This window comes from Leucopleurus acutus, assembly GCF_964270905.1.
Source record: "Leucopleurus acutus genome assembly, chromosome: 1".
Taxonomy (NCBI): Eukaryota; Metazoa; Chordata; class Mammalia; order Artiodactyla; family Delphinidae; genus Leucopleurus; species Leucopleurus acutus.
Genome location: NC_139142.1, coordinates 75474694 through 75493009, shown reverse-complemented (window position 1 = coordinate 75493009; position 18316 = coordinate 75474694). Strand labels below are relative to the sequence as shown.

Here is an 18316-nt window from a genome sequence, read left to right as displayed (position 1 = left end):
ATCCCTTGGGGAGCAAAACTGCCCCCCCATAGGGCATGAAAACCAATGCCCTAGAGAGATATGATCAGAAAGATTTCAAGAACTTAGTGTTTAACTTCTCCAAGATTCTTATATTTAAAAAGAACCTACAAAGACCTGCAAGAACCATATTGCACACTCAAAACCTTAAATCTTCTCTTTGTGCCCCCATTCTCCCTTCTGGATTTTCCGTCATTTTTTTTTAAATAAATTTATTTATTTTTTGTTTATTTACTTTTGGCTGCATTGGGTCTACATTGCTGCACACAGGCTTTCTCTAGTTGCGGCGAGCAGGGGCTACTCTTCGTTGTGGTGTGCAGGCTCCTCATCGTGGTGGCTTCTCTTGTTGCAGAGCACGGACTCTAGGCACGCGGGCTCGGTAGTTGTGGTGCACGGGCTTAGTTGTCCCGCGGCATGTGGGATCTTCCCAGGCCAGGGATCGAACCCGTGTCCCCTGCATTGGCAGGCGGATGCTTAACTGCTGCACTACGAGGGAAGCCCCTGAATTTTCCATCTTAACTGGTGTTATCACTTGGTCATATAAGCTGAATGCTAAACTCTTCCTCATTTCCTGTAGCCAAATGCTCACCACACTCTATAGATTTTCTTCCTGCTCTTGAATCAGTCTTCGCCTCATCACCACCATCCTTGCCCTAGTTCAGGCCCCCACCACTTGTCACCTACTACAGAAAAAGCTTCCTAAATAGTTTCTGTGCTTCCAGGATCATCCTCCTGGAGGATCTTACACATAGCCACATAAACATGACCACATAGCTTCCCTGCTTAAAAGCTCTTCAGTCATCTCCGTCCTATAAGATCAGCTCCAAGCTTTTTTAAATGGTGCAATGATCCCTGTGATCTGGCCCCCCGCCTTTGCAGTGTCATCTCCACATGCCCTCCCTTGCACTGTACTCTTCAGTGACAGCAATCTGAGGAAGGTGGCATTGGTGTGCAGCCTTAAAATTTTGTTTTAATTATTAATTAATATGTATGAGAAACACTTCCACCCCATCTTTGAGCTTTACCCTCTCCCTTTTTTTTTTTCTTTTTGATTAGCCCAAGGATGATGATGATGACAGCAATGACTCAGTGATGGGCGGGGTGGGGGTCAGGGCTGTTTGTTGCTCACATTAATAAGAAGTCAGAGCAATTAAAATACCAGTGATAAGTCAAAGCCATGTCTTGTCAAAATAGCTAAGTCGGGCTTCCCTGGTGGCGCAGTGGTTGAGAGTCCGCCTGCTGATGCAGGGGCCGCGGGTTTGTGCCCCGGTCCGGGAGGATCCCACATGCTGCAGAGCGGCTGGGCCCGTGAGCCATGGCCGCTGAGCCTGCGCGTCCGGAGCCTGTGCTCCACAGCGGGAGAGGCCACAGCAGTGAGAGGCCCGCGTACCGCCAAAAAAAAAAAAAAAAAAAAAAAAAAAGCTAAGTCAAAACATCTCACTTTGGCACATATGTTTCTTTCTTTCTTTTTTTTTTTTTTGGACCTTTAGTAATATTTATTATTGCAATTACAAATAATGCTGCATTGAACATTCCTATACATGCATCTTTTCCTACATTCATAGTATTATCAGCAGGTTCAATTCCTAGAAGTAGAATTCTTGGGTCAATGGCACATATGTTTCTTACTTCTATGCCTTATTCAAGCTGTTGTAACTAGTCCTAACCCCATATTGCTAACTGGTACTGTTTCTTTAAGACTCAGCTTAGTCTTCACCTACTTTGGGAAGCTTCCCTGACCTCTCCCATCACCACCAACGCTGTACTCTTACAGTGCTCTACACACAGTTCTATACGTATTGTGAAGAGGATCAGAATGCACCACCCCAAAATGTGCCACATTGGCATGGGGATTGTTTTTATTGGAAGACAAATAAGAAGCAGCAAACTCAGAAAATGCTCTCTGCCTTCCCCCTATCTGAGTAAAAATGGGATGTAAATTTCCCTTTGTGAAGGTCTTCCCCGCCCTCTCTCATAGCAGGAGGAAGAAAAACAACCCTTACACTGCAGACAGAGAGTCAGCACCATGAATGGGTCTATACAAACAAACCTTACTAAAATCACACTTACCTTCCATCACTTTCCCCTATATACTTACTTTCCTGCAATCTACGACCCCTAGGAGCCCAAAATGCTTTTCCTTTGTCTTGTCACTTCTCCACAATTTCTCACCCTTTGTTAAAATGGTACATAGGACTTTGCTGGTAGCACAGTGGTTAACACTCCGCCTGCCAATGCAGGGGACACGGGTTTGAGCCCTGGTCCCGGAAGATACCGCATGCTGCAGAGCAACTAAGCCCGTGAGCCACAACTACTGAGCCTGCGTGCCACAAGTACTGAAGCTTGAGCACCTAGAGCCCATGCTCTTCAACAAGAGAAGCCACTGCAATGAGAAGCCCGCACACTGCAATGAAGAGTAGCCCCTGTGCAGCAATGAAGACCCAATGCAAAAAAAAAAAAAAGTTATATAATACCCTGTGTCTAATCACCCCCGAGCCTTCATTTCTTTTCTGTGAAGATCCTCTGTATACATAAAAATTGAAATATTAACATCAAGTGAAATGTGTATGCCTTTTCTCCTGTTAATTTGCCTTTTGTCAATTTAATTTGCAAGCACCAGCTACTAAACCAAAGAGGGTAGAGAAAAGTTTTTCCTTCCCCTACAATTGAAATTATCATTTATGTGCCTACCTTTGAAGAGAGAACCGTGTTTTATTCATCTTTATAACCCCAGAACCTAGCTAAGTGAATGGCATAAGGAGACATTCAATACATGTTTACTGAATGAATGAATAAATTAAATCAGAAGGAGTCTTAGAAGGCATTCTACTCAACACAGAACCTCCTGTGCAACATTCTGATAGTCATTCAGTCTCTGCTAAAACATTAACAGTAATGGTGCTACTAGAGAAAATTACTCAAACATGGCAGCTGGTGCCACAAAAAATTCATGATCTCAAACTGCAACTAGATCCTAAAGGCAACCCCATAATACTACTATTGGCAGTTCTAAATGTCCACAGCTTCTACTTCAAGTTTTTTGTATTGTTTTGTTTTCAGTAGTTATTCTAAAGTGCATCTGGAAGAATAAACAAATGATAATGAAAGAAAAGGAAGGAAGGAAGGAAGGGAGAAAGAAGGAAGAACGGGCTTCTAACAAGAAGAGTAATAAGGTGAGACTTGGTCTATCAGTTATTAATGTGTATTATAAAGATGAAAAATTAAAACATTATGGTATTGACATCAGAATAGATAGATAGATGAATAGAATAGAATAGAGTTTAAAAAAGAGCTCAAGTATATACAAAGATTTAATATATTTTAGTAGCACTATTTCTTATCCGTCAGTTAATCATAAACTAATTTTTTTCAATAAGTGATGTTGGAATAACTGCATAACTATTTGCACTGAGTTACACTTCTATCATACTCCATGCACCAAAATAAATTCTAGACTTAAATGGAAAAAATCAAAACCATAAAAATATGAGAAGAAATATAGGTAATTATATAACCTGGGGCAGATGAGAACTTTTAGATATAGCACTAATAGCAGAAACTAAAAAGAAAAAGATTGATTTTACATTAAAAATTTTAGGCTTTCTATAAAAAAAATTACAATAAAGATAAAGTTCAAATGTAAATTTAAGAAAGGATGACTGAGAGTAACATATAGCTAAAAGATTGTTAGTATTAATATTGAATCTTTTCTTATAGAAAAACTGATAAAGACAAAACAGCCAGTTTACCAAATAAAGAAATTTAAATGGCCAATAAATCTATGAAAGATGATATATATTAATAGTAGTTAAATAAATACAATTTATTTATATTTTTGGCTGCACCTTGCAGCATGAGGGATCTTAGTTCCCCAACCAGAGATTGAACCTGTGCCCCCTGCAGTGGAAGCATGGAAACTCAACTACTGGACCACCAGAGAAGTACCTAAATAAATGCAATTTAAAACAGTAAGATGCCATTTTGTGCCAATCACATTGTTATTTTTAAATGCATAAAACCCATCACTGGTGAGTGTGCAAGGAAATAGGCACTTTCTTATACCTCTGATAGGACGGTAAATTGGTACAACTGTAATGGAAAGCAATTTAACATCTTGTATATACAGGTTAAAAATTATCTACCCTTGGCCCAGCAATTCTGCATCTAGGAATTTTCTGCAGGAATACTTTTGGACATGTATAAGGAGTTACCTATTGAAATGTTCAGTACAGCATTAATTTTTCAAGTACAAGCAGTTCTAAATGTCTAACAATAAGGTAGTTGATCTTTAAAGTATAATAAATGTAGAGATTGAAATATTATACTATACTATACTGGCATAAAAAGACTAAAAGATGTCCATGGTATATTCCTAAGTGGAAAAAAAAAAAAAGCACATTGCATCATTGCATCCAGTTAAAAAATGGCAAAAGTCTTGAATAGACATTTCTCCAAAAAATTTTCAAATGACCAAAAACACATGAAAATGATGTGACACATCATTAGTCATTAGGGAAATACAATTCAAAACCACAACAAGATACTACTTTACCACTTCACAGCTACTAGGAGAGCTATAAAAACAACAGCAACAAATGGAAAATGACAAGTGTTGGCAAGGATGTGGAGAAATGGAACTCTCATGTATTGCTGGTAGGAGCGTAAATGCTGCTGTGGAAAATAGCTTGGCGATTCCTCAATAGGTGAAACATAGAATCGTCATATGAGCCAGCAATTCCGCTCCTAGGTATATACTAAATAGGTGTTCAAACAAAACGTTACACATAAATGTTCATAGCAAAAAGATGGAAACAACTCAAATGTCCATCACCTGATAAATGGATAAACAAAATGTGGTATATATCCATATAATGAAACACTTCTTATTCCACTATGTACAACATGGATGAACCTAGCAACTATGCTAAGTGAAAGAAGCCAGACACAAAAGGTCACATATTGTGTGATTCCATTTATCTGAAATATCCAGAATAGGCAAATCCATAGAAACAAAAAGCATTTTAGTGGTTGCCAGGGGCATGACTACTTAATGGCTATGAGGTTTCCTTTTGTGATGCTAAAAGTGTTCTGGAACTAGATATTGGTAATGATTGCACAGCACTGTAAATGTACTAAATGCCACCAAATTGTATATTTTAAAATAGTTAAAATGGTGAAATTTATATTATGTGAATTTTACCACAATACAAGAAGTGCATTACAAAACAGTAGGTATAGTTGGTTTTGTTTTTCTAGAAGTATATGCATAGGAAAAAAAGTGTAGAAGGGTAAATATCAAACTACTCTGGTCATCCATGGTTGTCATTTAGGACTAATGTTCTAACTTTTCTACAATAATCCTCAATTACTTGACTCCTTTTTAAAACATGCTATAGAATAATATTTAATGAAAGAGAGGAGCGTTCATCATGTAATGCCCTCCAAGTCCATTCATGTTGCTGCAAATGCAAAATTTCATTCTTTTTTTAAGGCTGAGTAGTATTCCACTGAACATTTATACCATTTCTTCTTATTTGTTCATCTGTTGATAGACACTTAGGTTGCTTCCACCTCTTGGCAACTGTGAATAATGCTGCATTGGGGTGCATCCAAACCAGTATATTTTAACAAAACCAATTTTATTGTAAAAACACACATATTGCATAGAACAAAAACCTACTGGAAGTATATATGCCAACATATTAATGGTTATATTTCAGGGGGTGATTATAGGTGAATTTTATTTACTTTTAAAAAATACATTTTCAAAATTCTTCCAGTGAATATGTATATATATATATTACCTCCACAATCTGGGTTTTAAATATTATTTTAAAGTCTTCCTGGAGGATACATGAGCATCGTGGTAGTGTGAGAAGCTCCCTTTGTCTCACCCCTTCAATTTACAACTAGTAAAACATCCCTAACTCAAGAAAATTTCCCTACCCAGCACAGCAGAATGCTAGAGAGATCCGCACATCTGCATGTGAAGGTGGGTGCATTGGAACACATAGAGGAGGCAGAAGTGGGGGGAACAGCGGAGGCAGTGCCCATGATCCCAGCTCCCCGGCCACAGCAGCTGAACCCGGAGCCCCAGAGAACCCTGTGGCAGGAGGAGGGGCAGCAGACACAGCTTCAGCCTCCTGGCTGCACCAGTGCCTATGGGTGCAGGAAACTGGGCAGCAGCACTGGTGAGGCCAAGACTCAGTCCTTCCAACCGTGGTGACGCCCACAACTCTCCCCCCCTCCCCCACCCTCGCCCACTGCAGTGTCGCCTGCAAACCAAACAACCCCAGACATGGCAGAGGTGCCCATGACCCTGGATCCCCCACCAATCCTCTCCCCTCACTGTGGTGGCAATGCCTGCAACCCAGTCAACCCTGGACAAGGCAAAGGTACCCGCCATCCCAGTGCCCCTGGTGGCGACGCCAGCAACGCCAGAGGCACAAGCAGCTATGACAAGGGCACCAGTGACACCTCTGGCAGAGGCAGTGGAAGATGCAAAGTGCCGATTCTCAAATATAGAACAACTCAGGTAAGAGAAACCAAAAACTTGTGCTATAGCGCCACCGACTGAAAAACAAAAGAAAGGCCTTCTAGTGACCAATCTGTTAAATTGTTAAAATCAAAGTAAACAAAACTACCTAAAGAAGAAAGGTTTTCGCTACTTCAGATACGCTGGCAGAGGACCAATTTATCAAGCACCATAAAAGAAAACATGCTAACACAGTATCAAAAAAAAAAGAAAAAAAAGAAAATGACAAATCAAACTTAAAGTCACAGAAGATTTTAATCTATTAGAGAATTCAAAAATAGCTGTCATGAAGAAATTCAGCAAGAAAACACAAAAAGGCAGCTCAATGAGCTCAGGAATAAAATCAATGAACAGGGGCTTCCCTGGTGGTCCAGTGGTTAGGACTCCACCTTCCAATGCAGGGGACATGGGTTCAATCCCTGGTCACAGAACTAAGATCCCACATGCCAGCTGGTGTGCCCAAAAAAACAAATAAATAACATAAAATATAATCAATGAACAGAAGGAATATTTTAGCAAAGAGATTGAAACTCTAAAAAAGAACTAAGTCGGAAATCTGGAGCTGAAGAACTCAATAAATGAGATGAAGAATGCATTAGAAAGCACTGGAAATAGAGAAGACCATATGGAAGAGAAAATTCACAAGCTCAAAGACAGAAATCTAGAAATGATTCATGTAGAAGAGGAGATAGAACTAAGTTTTGTGTTTTCTTTTGTTTTTTAATGAAGAAATTCTATAAGAACTCTCTAACTACCTTAGGAAAAGCAACATAAGGATAATGGGTACCCCAGAAGGAGAAGGGGGGAAGAAGGGAGCAAAAAACTTATTTAAAGAAATAATAGCTGAGAATTTTCCAAACCTGGGGAAGGAACTGGATATACACGTTCATGAAGCTAATACTACACCTAATTATATCAGTGAAAAAAGACCTTTTCCAAAACACATTATATTAAAACTGTCAAAAGTCAGTGACAAAGAAAGAATTTTAAAGTCATTGAGGGGAAAAAAGACAGTAACCAATAGGCTATCAGCATATTTCTCAACAAAAACTCTACAGGCCAGAAGAGAGCAAAATGACATACTCAAGATACAGAAAGATAAAAACTGTCAGCCAAAAATACGCTAACCAGAAAAGTTATCATTCAGATATGAAGGAGAAATGAAGTCTTTCCCAGACAAACAAAACAAAAGTTGAGGGATTTCATTACCACTAAACCTATTTACAAGAAATGTTGAAAGGAGCTCTTATACCTGAAACAAGAAGGCAAAAGTACGCAAAACTTTGAGTAAGGTGACAAATAGTATAAGAAAATTAGAACTCTATATCAGAATAGATTATAGATTGTTAAACAATTATAGCATAAAGGTTAAAGCGGAAAAAGTATTAAAAGTAACTATAGCTACTTCAATTTGGTAATGAACTCACAACGTAAAAAAGGACAATTTGTGACAATAAAAACATGAAAGGGAAGAGGAATAGGACAAAATCTGTATAGGCAAATGAAGACAAGATGCTATCAGCAGAAAAAGAAACTATAGTCCTAAAAAGGACTATTTTATCTATGAGATGTTTTATACAAATCTCATGGTAACCACAAAAAAAATTTGGAACAGAGACATGAAACATGAAAAAGAGGAAACAGAAAAACATCATGGAAAACTACCAAACCAAAATGACAGACAGAAACGCAAGGAAAAAGAAACAATGGAGATAAAGAGGAACCAGAAAACAAAAGATAAAATGGCAGGACTAAGTCCTCATCTGTCAATACTCACCTTAAATGCAAATGGATTGAATTCACTAATTAAAGGACAAAGAGTGGCTGGATGGATTAAAAATCAAGACCCAACTCTGTGCTGCCTCCAGGAGACTCAGCTCAGCTTTAAAGACAAACAGGCTCAAAGTGAAGGGATGGAAGATGATACTCCAAGCAAATGGCAGCCAAAAGAAAGTGGATATAATTAATACTCATATCAGGCAAAATAGACTTCAAGGAAAAAAGGTAACAAGAGATAAAGATGGACATTATATAATGACAAGGAGGACAATGCATCAAGAAGATATAACATTTATTAATATATATGAACCTAAAGAAGCACCAAAATATATGAAGCAATTATTAATAGACCTATAAGGAGAAACTGACAGTAGCACAATAATAGTTGGGGACTTTAACATCCCACTACATCAATGGATAGATTATCCAGACAGAAATTCAACAAGAAAATATCAATCTGAAATCATATGGACTTAATAGATTTACACAGAAGACCCCATTCAAAAGCAGTAGAATACACATTCTTCTCAAGTGCACATAGAACATTCTCAAGGATAGACTAGATGTTGGGATACAAAACAACTCTCAGTAAATTTAAGAAGACTGAAATCACATCAAACGTCTTTTCCCTACACAACGGTATGAAACTAGAAATCAGTTACAAGAAGAAATCTGGAAAAAATCACAAATATTTGGAGACTGAACAACATGCTACTGAAAAACTATTGGGTCAATGAAGAAATCAAAGGAGAAATTTAAAAAATATATGAAGACAAATTAAAATATGACATACCAAAATCTATGGGATGCAGCAAAAGTAGTACTAACAGAAAAGTGTGTGGCAGTACAAGCCTACCTCAAGAAACATGAAAAATCTCAAACAATCTAACCTTACACCTAAAGGAGCTAGAAAAGAACAAATGAAGGCCAAAGAAGGAAATAATGAAAATCAGAATGCAATTAAATGAAATAAAGACTAAAAAGATATCAGAAAAGATCAATGAAAGTAAGAGCTTGCTCTTTGAAAAGATAAAAAATAGAGAAGGCTCAGACAAAATCAGGAATGAAAGAGAAATTACAACAGAAACCACAGAAATACAAAAGATTATTAGAGAATACTATGAACAGCTATACAACAACAAATTAGACAACCCAAAAAATAAATCCTTTGAATCATACAACAAAGACTGAATCATGAAGAAATAGAAAATCTGAATAGACTGATCTCTAGCAAGGAGATTGAAACAGTAATAAAAAACCTCCCAAAAAACAAAAGTCTAGGACAGGGTGGCTTCTCTGGTGAATTCTACCAAACATTCAAAGGAGATTTAATACCAATCCTCAAACTATTCCAAAACATTGAAGAGGAGGCAATGCTTCCTAACTCATTTTACAAGGCCATTATGCTGATACTAAAACCAGACAAGGGCAACACAAAAAAGAAAATTACAGGCCAATATCACTGATGAACATAGATGCAAACATTCTCAACAAAATATTAGCAAACTAAATACAATAATACATTTAAATGACCATGCACCATGATCAAGTGAGATATATTCCAGTTATGCAAGGATGGTTCAACATTTGCAAGTCAATCAACATGATACACCACATTAATAAAATGAAGGATAAAAATCATATGATCATCTCAATAGATGTAGAAAAAGCATTTGACAAGATTCAATGTCCACTTACGATAAAAACCCTCAACAAATTGGGTACAGAGGGAACATACCTCAACAAAATAAAGGCCATTTATGACAAGCCCACAGCTAATACCATACTCAATGGTCAAAAACTCTCTAAGATCAGGAACAAACTCTCTCTCTCTAAGATCAGGAACAAGACAAGGATACCCACTCTCATCATTTTTTAAAAAAATAAATGTATTTATTTATTTTTGGCTGCTTTGGGTCTTCGTTGCTGTGCCCAGGCTTTCTCCAGTTGTGGCGAGCGGGGGCTACTCTTCATTGCAGTGCGCGGGCTTCTCATTGCGGTGGCTTCTCTTGTTGCGGAGCACGGGCTCTAGGCGCGCAAGCTTCAGTAGTTGTGGCACACGTGGGCTCAGTAGTTGTGGCTCACGGGCTGTAGAATGCGGGCTCAGTAGTTGTGCACAGGCTTAGTTGCTTCACGGCATGTGGGATCTTCCCAGACCAGGGCTCGAACCTGTGTCCCCTGCATTGGCAGGCAGACTCCCAACCACTGAGCCACCGGGGAAGTCCCCACTCTCATTATTTTTATTCAACATAGCGTTGGGAGTCCTAGCCAGAGCACTTATACAAGAACGAGAAATAAAAAGCATCCAAATTGGAAAGGAAGAAATAAAACTGTCACTATTTGCAGATGACATGATTTTATATATAGAAAACCTAAAGATTCCACTAAAAAATTATTAGAGATAATAAATGAATACACTAAAGTTGCATGGTACAAAATCAGTATACAAAAATCAGTTCCATTTCTATATGCTAACAATGAACTATCAGAAAGAGAAATTAAGAAAACAATCACATTTACAATTGCAACAAAAAGAATGATATACATAGGAATAATTTTTTTTAATTTTTATTTTATTTTATTTGCTATACAGTAGGTCCTTGTTGGTTATCCATATTCATAGGAATAAATTTAACCAAGGAGGTGAAAACCCTGTACACTGAAAACTATGACATTGTTGAAAGAAATTGAAAAAGACACAAAGAGGGCTTCCCTGGTGGTGCCGTGGTTGAGAGTCCGCCTGCTGATGCAGGGGACACAGGTTCGTGTCCCGGTCTGGGAAGATCCCACATGCCGTGGAGCGGCTGGGCCCGTGAGCCATGGCTGCTGAGCCTGCACGTCCACAGCCTGTGCCCCGCACAGGAGAGGCCACGGCAGTGAGAGGCCCACGTACCGCAAAAAAAAAAAAAAAAAGACACAAAGAAATGGAACCATATTTTGTGCTTATGAATTGAAGAACAATTTTTAAATGTTCATATTACCTAAAGCAATCTACAGATTCAATGCAATCCCTTTCAAAATCCCAATGACATTTTTCACAGAAATAGAACAAAAAATTCTAAAATTTATATGGAACCACCAAAAAAAAAAAACCCTCAAACAGCAAAGGCAATCCTGAGAAAAAAGAACAAAGCTGAGGTATCACACTCCCTGATTTCAAATTATACTACAAAGCTAGAGTAATCAAAACAGCATGGTAGGGACCTCCATGGTGGCACAGTGGTTAAGAATCTGCCTGCCAATGCAGGGGACACAGGTTTGAGCCCTGGTCCGGGAAGATCCCACATGCCGCAGAGCAACTAAGCCCGTGCGCCACAACTACTGAGCCCGCATGCCACAATTACTGAAGCCTGTGTGCCTAGAGCCTGTGCTCTGCAACAAGAGAAGCCACTGCAATGAGAAGCCTGCACACTGCAACAAAGAGCAGCTGCTGCTCGCCACAACTAGAGAAAGTCCATGCAGAGCAATGAAGACCCAATGCAACAAAAAATAAATAAATTAATAAATTAATTTAAAAAAATAAAACAAAAAACCCCAGCATGGTATTGGCAGAAAATCAGACATACAGATCAATGGAACAGAACTGGGAGCCCAGACAAAAACCCAAACATATATGAACAACTAATTTATGACAAAGGAGTCAAGAACATACAATGGGGGAACAGAAAGTATCTTCAGTAAGGTGTTGGGAAAACTGCACAGTCACATGAAAAAGAATGAAACTAGACCACCATCTTACACCATACACAAAAATTAACTCAAAATGGATTAACAACTTGAATGTAAGACCTGAAATCATAAAACTTCTGGAAGAAAACATAGGCAATATGCTCTTTAACATTGGTCTTAGTAATATTTTTGGATATGTTTTCTTAGGCAAGGGGAACAAACTCAAAAATAAACAAATGGGTAGGAATTCCCTGATGGTCCAGTGGTTAGCACTCCATGCTTTCACTGCCAAGGACCCAGGTTCGATCCCTCGGCAGGGAACTAAGATCCCACAAGCAGCGTGGCGCGGCCAAAAAATAATAATAATAGAATAAACAAATGGGACAACATCAAACTAAAAACATCTGCCTAGCAAAGGAAATCATCAACAAAACAAAGACAGCCTACTGAATGGGGGAAGACTTTTGCAAATCATATATCTGATAATGGGTTAATACTCAAAGTATATAAAGAACACATGCAACTCAACAAAAACAAAAAAACCTGATTGAAAAATGGGCGAAGGCTATGAATAGACATTTTCCAAAGAAGACATACAGATGGCCAACAGGCAAATGAAAATAAGTTCAACATCACTGATTATTAGGGAAATACAAATCAAAACCACAATGAGATATCACCTCACACCTGTCAGAATGGCTATTATCAAAAAGACAAGCAATAACAAGTGTTGGAGAGGATGTGGAGCAAAGGGAACCCCATACACTGTTGGTGGGAATGTAAATTGGTGCAGCCACTGTGGAAAATAGTATAGAGATTCCTCAAAAAATTAAGAATAGATCTGTTATACGATTCAGGTATTCCACTTCTGGGTATTCAAAGAAAACAAAAACACTAATTTGAAAAGATATACGTACCTCTATGTTCATTGCAGCATATTTACAGTAGCCAAGATATGGAAACAACCTATGTTCTTATCAACAGATGAATGGATAAAGATGTGGTATATATATACCATTCAGCCATAAAGATGGTATCTTGCCATCTGCGACAACATGGATGGACCTTGAGGGTATTATGCTAAGTGAAATAAGTCAGATGGAGAAAGACAACTATTGTATGATTTCACTCATGTGGAATATAAAAAATAAATAAATGAACAAACAAAACAAAACAAGGGGACTTCCCTGGCAGTCTAGTGGTTAAGACTCCACCCTTCCACTGTAAGTGGTGAGGGTTCAATCCCTGGTCCAGGAACTAAGATCCCACATGCCACATGGCATGGCCAAACAAACCCAAACAAACAAACAAACCAACCAAAAACCTCAAAAAACCCCACATAGACACAGAGAACGGATTGGTGGTTACTAGTTGGGAAGGGGGTTGAGAGGGAGGGTGAAATAAGTAAATGGGGTCAACTGTATGGTGATGGATAGAAACTAGACTTTTGGTGGAAGGCACACTGTTGTGTATTCAGAAATAAAATTATAATGTTGTACATATGAAACTTACCTCAATTAAAAAAATAAAATAAAATAAATATGCCATTTCCCAATCAAACTGAAAAATGAAAGTTACATCAACTTGAAGCGGAAAAAAAAGTTTTCCTTATATTGAGACCAAAACTCATTTTACTTGTTAAATGAAACCTTTAGTTGGGGAAAAACTGATAGAGTTTTAAAGGTAAATAACACCAAAGAATCTGGAAACCACTAAAATTATGGTGGAAGAGAACATTCAGAGAGACAAGTAAGCATTTGCTTAGAAAGGAAGAAAATCTCTTTTATAGCTGAGTCAAAGATGTTGTTATTGCAGGGGAGAAATACCTTTCAAAAAGAGAAAGGCAAGCAAAGAAAAGAGAATAAAGATGCAACAGAATCATATTAAGAGGTACAGACTAGAAGTTCCTTTTGCAACAGATTGTAACAAACAGTGCCAGGGAATTAAAAAAGAACTCAGGAAGGAATTAGAAAACTATTGACCAAATCTGTGATCTCTGACTACAGCTGCCAACTGGGTTGCAAGACATATGGGTTGCAAGTGTGGTTTGTGTTCATGAAAAAACCTTCAGAAGGGGCCTGAGAAAATAGCAGTTATGAGCAGTCATGTAGCATTTATAATAATAATTATTATTATTTTCTTTCTTTTTTAAATTTATTTATTTTTGGCTGCGTTGGGTCTTTGTTGCTGTGCGCAGGCTTTCTCTAGTTGCGGAGAGCGGGGGCTACTTTTCATTGCGGTGCACGTGCTTCTCATTGTGGTGGCTTCTCTTGTGGAGCATGGGCTCTAGGCGCGCGGGCTTCAGTAGTTGTGGCACGCAGGCTCAGTAGTTGTGGCTCATGGGCTCTAGAGCACAGGCTCAGTAGTTGTGGTGCACGGGCTTAGTTGCTCCGTGGCATGTGGGATCTTCCCTGACCAGGGATCAGACCCATGTCCCCTGCATTGGCAGATGGATTCTTAACCACTGCACCACCAGGGAAGCCCCCAATACCTTTATTTCTAATGATAATATTTACACGTGCCTTTGTCACGCTTACTCTGTGCTTGACCCTGTCTTAAGCACTTCTAGTGTTTTAACTCACTTAATCCTCACAACATCCCTAAAAAGCAGGCATTATTATCCTTGTTTTACAGTTAAGGAAAATAAAGCACAGGAAAATTAAGTTCACATCCAGGAGTCCCTGCTCTAGAGTTCTTGCACCTAATTATCCACATTTTAGAGATGAACTAGAATTAAGTTTATGACTCATTTCATATTTTACTGAGAAAATAGGAAAATCTAACTAAAAACTACTTCGTCTTCTTCACCAAGCTACCGAACTACCTGGGCCTATACCTGTCTGCCTTCTTTCCTGTTACAATGGATGAACTATTCTCACTACCATCTAAGGCCAATCCCCTCATTTGTGTACAAGACTCCAATCCCTTTTCCTTACTCATGGGCTCTGCTCTTCTAGTTATACCCTCTCTCCTGCGCCATCAATTTCTTCCTCTATAGCCTACAGATAGGTTACAGTATCTCCCATCTTTGGAGAAAAAAAAAATTTGTTTCTACCATGACACTGCCTATTTTCTCTGCTCTCCTATGTCAATGTCAGTGTGAATTACGTTTAGTCACATATAACACAAAATCCAGAATAGAGTAGTATATATAAGGCAGGGTTTGTTTTCTTTTATATAAAGGAAGCTCAGAGGTAGATATTATGGGTTCATATTGTCCCTAGGGACCCAAGCTCCTCTGTCTTCCTGCTCTGCCATCCTTAGCGTAAAACTTCCAGCCTCAATATTACCTCATGACCCAATATGGCTACTGTACTCCAGACATTTTATCTATGTTCCAGGCAAATAGAAGTAGAACATTGGAGGAGGGAAAAAAGAAGTAAATCCTAGGCTTTCCTCTGCACGACTGTACTGAAAATGCTTTTGCCAAGTTCACCAGTTACTTCCATATTTTCAAATTTCATATTAAATTTTCTGTTCTCATCTTATTGAACTCTCAGCAACATGGGACACACTAACCCCTCCTTAGTTTTGAAACAATGCTTTCATCTGACATCAGAGACTCCACATTCTCCTAGTTTCTTTGTACTTCATTGGCTGCTTCTTAATTTCCTTTACTGGATCCTCCTTCTCTTCCCAATCTCTAAAGATCAGTTGCCTCAGGCTTCATTTCTTGGTCCTCTTCTTTATATACTGTTTCCCTAATGATCTCATTCAGTCTCATGACTTTAAATACTCTCTATATGCTGCTGATCCCATCAGTTTATTATCTCCAGACATGACTCTGTCCTGAATCCTAGACTCATATATTATCTCCACTTGGATGCCTAATAGGGATCTCAAGTATAACATGACCAGAACAGGACTTCTAATTCCTACCTTTAAAAAAAATCTTCTCTTCTCCCTCAATCTTTCCCATTTCAATTAGTGGCACTACCATTCACACAGTTCCGCTGGACAAAAACCTCAGAGTCATCCCTGATTACTTTATTTTCCTCCCCTTCCTCATCCAATCCTTTAGAAAGTCTGGTCTACTTAATGTCCAAAATATATCTCCAATCCAATAACCTCTTATACCGCCAACATTCTTGCCCACACCATCATTGCCTCTCATCTGGTTTATTTATTTATTTATTTTTCATCTGGTTTATTATAATAACCTCTAACCCTTTCCCTTCCTCCAGGCTTGTTTCCACTGATGGTCAGGATTAATAGTTACAAAAAACAGAAACTAACCACTGATTTAAGCAGAAAAAGAAATAATTTGAAGGAATACGGGCAGGGAATTTGGAGGGAAACTGGTGTGCAGCATTGGTAGGGTGGATAAGAGAACACAGCAGATAAAATCATGACATGCCGTGCATGGAAACAACCCCCATGGATACCATCCCCAGTGGTCTAGGATGCTGCCACTAGTTTTACCATGAAGGGGCAGGCAGTGACTGTCTGTCTCAAAGCAACTCTGCAGAAGGAAAGAACAGAACTTTAAGAAGCTTTTCTTCACCTACCTTCTCACTGCTACCCTCCACCATAGTGTAGCCCCCAGTCTCTCTTTCTCTCCTCAGTACCCATCTTCTTCCCCCGCTTCCCACACACTCTAATTCAAGACAGACTTTTTAGTTTCCCTAAGGGTTTCTCACAGAGGTAGTGATTATGGTGGTTCATTCCTGGATTCTGTGCTTCCCTCTTACTTTACATTTTCTCCACGGTTGATTTTAGAGGAAAAAGCCAGTGACCTGAGCTTATTTGCCAGTTGCTGGTGTTCTCTGGTTCTTTACAAGTTCCTGTAGTTATTGGAGGAGGTTATTGCATTGTTATTGAAAGGAGGGGTTGGCCCAGAGATATTTTTAACCCCCAAATTGTACAACTTAAAGGAGGCTGATTTAGTGTCATCGATGCAATAATCCCTGGGAAAGGATCTGGAATACATTGTGGATTCACGTTCATCTTAATTAACTCAACGAATACTTGGGTGGTTATTGTAAGCTAGGTGTGGTGCTGTGTACTAGGGGAAAAAACAAAAAAAGGAATTGTCCCTGCCCTCTAGTGGAGGAGGAGAGGAATTATCTATTATAATTATAATATTGTAAATAAAGATAATTGCGTACCTTAATAGAGCCATGCACAAGGTCATTAAGTATATAGGATCCTTGGCAAAGTGCTGTTTCATGGAAAGGTAACATGCGAGCAGAGAACTTGAAGAATGTGTAGGAGTTTTCAAAGAAAGTGAACAGAAGGAAAATGTTACAAGCAAAGAAAAAGTACAGTGTGAGGCAAAGAAAAAAGGCTTGAGAAAGCATGGGAAAATACAAAATAGATCAGTATTTCTAGAACATAAACTGTGAATGAAAATAGGTGCTGTAATTCATCGCTGATAGGTGTGTAAATTGGTTCAACTCTTCAGGAAGGCCGTTTAGCAATAACTCAAAATATTAAATGCATATACTATTTGGTCAGGAATATGTATCCTCCAGCATTGTTTGTAATAGCAAAAGATTTGAAACTACCTAAATATCCATGAAAGAGGGAATTGGTTAAATAAATGATAGGATATCCAAACAATGGACGAGTATGCAGTTATAAAAAAGAACGAAGCAGATCTGTAGGTACTAATATGAACTAGATTTCAAGACATACATTGTTAAATGAAAAAATCTGGGTGCTGAGCACTGTGAATACAACATTATAATTTTTGATTGTTTTTTGGAGGGGGCGGGGGTGACTTCACACAGGTGCATAGAATATCGGGATGAGTTCACAAGGAATAGGTAACAGGAGCTGCCCCCTGAAGATAGGGACTGGGGATCTGGAGTGGGAGGCAGTGACTGACAGGTTCTAAAATGGTCCCAAATCATCTCTGCCTCCTAACATTCATGCCCATGTGTAATCTGTTCCCCTTCGAGTGTGGACAGGATCTGCAACTTGTTTCTAGACAATAGAATACAACAAAAGCAATGAATTGTCACTTCTGTGATTATATTAAGTAGGACTGTAATTTCCATCTTGCTAGCAGACTCTACTGAACTTCACACTTGCTGGATTTTATGAAGTAAACAGCCATTCGGAGAGGTCATATGCCAAGGAACTGAGGATACCTCTGGCTAGTAACCCACAAGCACAAGGAACAAATCCTGCAACAGTGACGTTAGCTTGGTATCCTTTCCCAGAGGAGCCTCAGATGAGCCACACCCAGGACTCAGGTGAGCCATGCTCATATTCCTGACACACAGAAAATGATATAATAAATGTGTGTTGTTTTAAGCTTCTAAGTTCACGGTAATTCATTAACACAGTGTTATATAACTAACACAGAAC

The 18316-nt window shown here is 38.7% G+C and overlaps 1 protein-coding gene across 3 annotated transcripts in view; it reads left to right on the top strand.

Moving 5' to 3' along the window:
* Positions 1-18316, top strand: part of LOC309963006 (uncharacterized protein) — a 41648-nt gene that overhangs the window by 5795 nt on the left and 17537 nt on the right. The window contains exons 2-3 of one of the 3 annotated variants that reach the window (XM_082841102.1): positions 3079-3191; positions 18015-18201. In XM_082841102.1, coding sequence (XP_082697228.1) covers positions 3114-3191; positions 18015-18201 — 265 coding nt within the window. In that variant the 5' untranslated portion in view covers positions 3079-3113. Of the gene's footprint in view, positions 1-3011; positions 3192-18011; positions 18202-18316 lie in introns of those variants that run through there. The other 2 variants (XM_082841100.1, XM_082841101.1) reach the window with 2 other exon arrangements.